The 5,949-nt window shown below is 36.0% G+C and overlaps 1 protein-coding gene across 1 annotated transcript; it reads left to right on the forward strand.

Annotated features, from left to right (window-relative positions):
• The first annotated feature begins 1,635 nt into the window (after positions 1-1,635).
• Positions 1,636-4,270, forward strand: LOC103498554 (F-box/kelch-repeat protein At5g15710). Its single transcript, XM_008461187.3, has one exon. It carries the CDS (start codon positions 2,216-2,218, stop codon positions 3,527-3,529), a length of 1,314 nt encoding a protein of 437 aa, XP_008459409.1. The 5' UTR covers positions 1,636-2,215; the 3' UTR covers positions 3,530-4,270.
• Positions 4,271-5,949: the final 1,679 nt, after the last annotated feature.

Genomic DNA, 5,949 nt, shown 5'->3' on the forward strand with positions numbered 1-5,949 from the left:
TCTTTATACACAATTTTTTTTTAATCGTTTACATTTGGCTACTTCAATCTAAATGATTTTTTTCAAGATTCCTTCTGCATGATCTTTTAGATTTTTGCTATTTTTTTGTACACAACCTAAAAAAATGAAAAGAAATCCAACGAAAAAAAGGAAAAAGTAGAAAGACGATACAAAAGCAAAAAAAAGAAGAGGAAAAGAAGAAAAACGATGGAAAGATTAAACGATGTAAATAAAAAATTGAAAAATAAGAAAGATGATGGAAAGAAATTGCACAAAAAAAAGACGAAATTGCACGAGGAAGATGATGAAAGAAATAGGAGGAAGAAGGAATGAAGAAGACGAATTAGATGGAAGGGCAAACCTGAAATATTTAAAAAATGGCTAAGTTTATAGGAAAGTTATACAGGCTGTAAAAGTTTGATGTTTTTGTTAAGTTTCGATTTCTCTTTTTTTTTTTTTTGCTCATCTTTGAGAGAATCTAAAAGCTTGGCTACTACTTACAACGTCATCAACCAAAGTTACAAAATTATCCTTAACTTCTTTTATATCCACTTTTCTTTTTATTCTGCTCAAAATGATGCAGATGTGTTGTTGATGGCTATCTAAACATTGTTTGAAACGTTAACTATTTGGTGGGGGTGAGAATGAGGAATGAAACAACGAAAGCACCAACCTAATCTATGTGCACGAGGTTCCATTTTAATAAATTTTATATGAATGTGACGTAAGAAAAATTTCAAAAATCTCAAAATTGAAAACAAAAATATGTTTCATTCCCAACATAGAATTGTTTCGAGTTAAGCACTCTTAACCGTGAGTTTTTATGATTGAGCCATCGGAAAAGAAGGAGCTCCTTATCAGTATAGGTAGTAACTTTTTAATTATTTTCAGTATTTCTTAACATTATTTTCATGTCCTCAATATCTCTATGATTCAGATGTGATATCGCTTCATTTATACCCCTCTCCTAAACTCAGTGCGTTACATAAATCATCCATATATCTTTAGTGGGGATGAAATTTAAAATTTATAGTACTTGAAGAGACTAAACAGTAATTTGGGGTGAAAGATTATGTAATTGTTAAAAAAATTCCAATTAGCTACCGTAAACGTCATATTAAAATCCAGAATTGCTACATTACTTACTATTTGCTACAGATTTTACTATTTTAATTTCGTAGTTATTTTTATTATTTGTCACACACATATTATTATAACCCAAATAGAAAATATACAATATATATTAAAACTCAACTATAATAATCTAGGATTATAATAACTAACTCTTTTCCTTGAACACTCCTAAGAATCCATCGAATTTTGTTTTCGCTTACCAAAATTGAACACTTAGATAAATAAATAACCAAACACACCCAAAAAAACCTTATTTTGAATGATATAGTTTAACCTTGCCTTAATCATACAATAATTCAAACTTTAATTGGTGTTAGACCAACTTATGGCATTTTCTTAAATTGGATAAGCATTGGGTCACATAAAACAAACAAAGCCCATCAAATTATAAATCAAAATTTTTGACGTGGCATTTTTTGATAGGCTAAGGATCCAATCTCACGACCCATCGTTGCACTGGAATATACCCTTCGATTTTATATTTTATACTTTTAATAAAAATCATTCAACGAGAGCGAAATAGTCGCGGAGAAAATCAAAACAAGGAGCGGGCGAATGCTTTGAGGGAAAATGGGAAGGAAGAAAATCGACCGAAAATGAGGAACTGGGTTCTTTCAACATTAGGTCCTTCTCCTAATTTCGATGCCGAATTTCTAATCTTTGAGATTTGAGGAAGGTTTTTTTTGTTCATGGCGGAACCTGATACAATCTTCATCTCTGCCGACAAAGCTTCTGCTTCTTGTTGTCGGGTTCCATTTGGGTTTATACATTTACGTTTTTTTTTATTTTTATTTTTATTTTTTTTCATTTGGATCACTGACTGATTATCTCGCTTGAGGATCTGACACAATGAAGTTCGGGTCGATTTAGTTTTTGTTTTTTCTGTTTAATTTGAAGTGGAATGTTTGTTCTGGACACTTGGTAGTGTCGTTTTGGGAGATGGTCCGAAGTTGAAATTCGCTACTTAGCTTGAAAATTTTGGATCTTTTGGAGTGAGTGGCGTTCAATAGCGTTCTGCATTTTGTGGGGGATAAGGGAGTTCTATTGGGTATTTGTTTCTTTTGGGAATAAGTTCATCGCCATGAATGGTATTGGGGAATCTTCTCAATCTGGGTCTGGAGTTGTTGATTCTCAATCTTTGGGAAGTGGTGTTGTTCGTGAAGATACCATGGTTGTTGAACAAGGTTCGCCTCTAAGAGGTGGTGGGAGGAATACTAGTCCATTGGGTAGAGCAGGATCGAGGAACACTAGTCCTTCGAGACAGAAGGTTATAAAGACGAAACCTCGTGGATTAGATGAGGAAACAGTCACAACATTTGGTAAAGCAGCTTATCCAGACGTTCAAATGGAAGACGGTATATGGGCGATGCTACCTGAAGATTTGTTGAATGAGATCTTAGCCAGGGTTCCTCCATTTTTAATCTTTAGGCTTCGTTCTGTTTGTAAAAGGTGGAATTCGATACTTCAAGATAGTAGTTTCCTTAAATTCCATGCTCAAGTGCCTTCACATGGGCCTTGTCTTCTCACATTTTGGAAGAATTCTCAAACTCCCCAATGCTCAGTCTTCAGCTTGCCTTTAAAAACATGGTATAAGATTCCATTTACATTTTTGCCTCCTTGGGCATTCTGGTTGGTTGGTTCATCTGGTGGTCTTGTTTGTTTTTCTGGGCTTGATGGGCTAACTTTCAAAACCTTGGTATGCAATCCGCTCACACAAAAGTGGAGGGCATTGCCAAATATGCATCACAATCAGCAGAGGCAGCTAATTTTGGTTGTTGATCGGACTGACCGTTCGTTTAAAGTTGTAGCGACTAGTGATATTTATGGTGATAAGTCTCTACCCACTGAAGTTTATGACTCAAAGCTGAACCGTTGGTCACTTCACCAGACAATGCCTGCAGTAAATCTCTGCTCCTCAAAGATGGCATATTGTGATTCCAAGTTATACTTGGAAGCTCTTTCTCCACTTGGTCTAATGATGTATCGTTTAGACACAGGCTATTGGGAACATATTCCAGCCAGGTTCCCTCGTTCATTATTGGATGGGTATTTGGTTGCCGGTACACAGAAGCGTCTATTCCTTGTTGGTAGGATTGGTCTTTATAGCACTCTTCAAAGCATGAGAATTTGGGAACTGGATCATGCAAAAATCACGTGGGTGGAGATAAGTAGAATGCCGCCTAAATATTTTCGAGTTTTGTTGAGGTTATCAGCGGAGAGATTTGAGTGCTTTGGACAGGATAATCTGATCTGCTTTACATCTTGGAACCAAGGGAAGAGTCTTCTTTATGATGTGGATAAAAAAGTCTGGTCTTGGATTGCTGGTTGTGCTTTGCAGTCGTGTAACAGCCAGGTCTGCTTCTATGAACCGAGATTTGATGCTTCTGTACCATGAGCTGACTTTTTTCTTTTCAGTGAAGATTCTTTATTACATCCATTCTTATTTGAGGGCACAATTTTTCTCATGACTTCTTCATGTACACATCCATGTAAATTGGTACTTCACTTCATGATTATGGGCGTCTGCTGTTTTGCTGGACTAACTATGTGGTCATAAGCTTAGGAGCAATTTTGTTTGCAAGATATAGCAGTAGTAAGAATAGTTTCAACCAAGACTCTCCGTATATGGATTTAGTGACAAATTAGCTTGAGCACATGATCGACTGCATTCAAGGAAATTATGTGGGTGGCAATTGGGAAGAATAGAAGCCAAGTTTGTATTTGCTGATGTGTTGGTTCAGGTTCATTCCTAGTTATGACTATGGCAATTAGATCCATTGCTCTTGCAGTTCAATCTGAGATATAATTGTGAGCTGCTGACTCCAAAGTTCAATGATGACGATCAAGAATGTTAATGCCATCTGCCAGAACTTGCAGTGCGCGGTTTGGTTCCTGGTAACTAGCTGCTCAATTCAGATGTGGTGCTTCAAGAGGCTCTGAATAATTTGAGCTCTCAGACTAACTTCTATGGCTGGAGTTAAAATACTGAAATCGTTGCTTTGTTAATTGCATATATTTAGTTTTCAGGGCTTTTCTCTAATGTAAAAAGACTGATTTGTATCATCTGTTCAGGACATGAAAAGAACAAATTCTTCAAGTTGAACTGGAATTCTTATACTAAACCAGAAATTTTCTCCTTGCTGTGTTCTTAAATTTAGTGTTGGTTGGTTTCAAAAGTCTGAACTCTTGAGTTTTTTTCTTTTTGTTTCAACGTAATTTCTGTTAGAATTCATATTGTCTATTGGTCGAAGCTTGTCTTCTGAGATGAAATCCAATATTTCACCAGCGCGATCTATTCTCCTTTGGTTTTTCAAATGAGTGAATCATTTCAGATTTTTTCATCAGATCTCGTCTAACACACCAGACCCCTTACTCAGTGGTTCTGATGGGGTTGTTTAAGAAGTTGAGCTTAAAGAACACTAAACAAGGTTGAGCTTAAAGAACACTAAACAGGGTGTCATCACTTGGTAATGCGCCAAATGGGCTGCAAGATCAAGGTCATTTTGCTATAAAGTCAGGGTTTTCCCCAGTTTGTGGTATTTTGGTCATCTTTTCTTTTTCTTTCCCCCGTGCTTTTATATGATGTTCAAAACAAGATGAGTTTCTTGGAACCTGCAGATCTCTTACGAATTCTCCAAACCATCTAGAGTGAAAAATTCTTGATTCTGCGGAGGACTTGGAGTATTTGTCAAGTTTTTTCATAAATTGCAGAGTAGAATCACCCTGAGGAAGCCATTGAATTGAGGATTACTTAAGGTAAATTCTTGCCCCATCTGCACCTTCTCTCTTTGCTTGCGTGAAAAGAAAACAATCAACAGGGGTTGGTCTTGGAAAACCGTCTTTCTTCAAATTCCTTGATATTTTACTTATTTCCGACATATATAGAATGCACGCATCAAGAATATATATGTTATATAGACACAGGCTTTGAAACTCTAGTTGACTTGATTTTGAGTCTATCTATAAACCCTTGGTAATAAACCCTTATTTGCATTTCCCATTCTCTTTATTCAATGTGTAAAGCTTGTACAGGAGAATGAATTAGAAACTCAATCAAGTCAGCAGTTCTATGGGTTTTCTTTATCATCTCCGTAGTTGGGAAGTCACTTTTACTCTCGCTATTCAAAATATGTTTTGTATTTGCACTGTCTTCCAGTTTTTATGAATCTGTTTGTTGCAGTTTCTTAACGTGTCCATAACTTTTTATATAAGGTCAAAGCTGGCTTACAGGAACTAAAGAAAATGCCTCATGTTTACAAAGGGCAAGCTTTTCATTTCATGACTAGCTTTAAAAACAAAGCTTGTTTCTATTCTGCTTTTCTATACCTATTGGACTGGGGGTCTCTGATTAGTAGCATGATCAAAATTGCAGCAGGGAACTTTCTATGGTGTTGATAATACCATGCAAAACTGGTAGATGAGTGGGCTAGGAAAAACGAAGTCGTTTGATCATTTACCGACAAAAAGGGTTGATAGAGAAGAGCGGATGATTGGAGTAAAGCCTTCAAATAACATAGTTGGAGGGTGATACGTTGGAAGACTGTATTAAACATTTAGAGGTACATGTAAACAAAGCATTGAGTACTGAGTACATACCCTTTGTCTGCCTTCTGTGTCCTCTTTAGCGCATTCACTTTTTTTTTTTTCAATTTTGAAGATTCATATCAATTATTAAGCATATGGTTTCAAGTTATGTGCTTTATAACAGTCTTCAAAGCATGAGAATTTGGGAACTGGATTATGGAAAAATTATGTGTCTTAGTAGAATGCCATCGAAATATTGCGGAGAGATTTGAGTGCTTTGGACAAGATAAT

Source organism: Cucumis melo, chromosome 9 (genome assembly GCF_025177605.1).
Source record: "Cucumis melo cultivar AY chromosome 9, USDA_Cmelo_AY_1.0, whole genome shotgun sequence".
NCBI lineage: Eukaryota > Viridiplantae > Streptophyta > Magnoliopsida > Cucurbitales > Cucurbitaceae > Cucumis > Cucumis melo.

Coding starts and splice junctions, on each gene's coding strand:
- LOC103498554 (XM_008461187.3), top strand. CDS start 2,216: ATGAATGGTATTGGGGAATCTTCTCAATCTGGGTCTGGAGTTGTTGAT.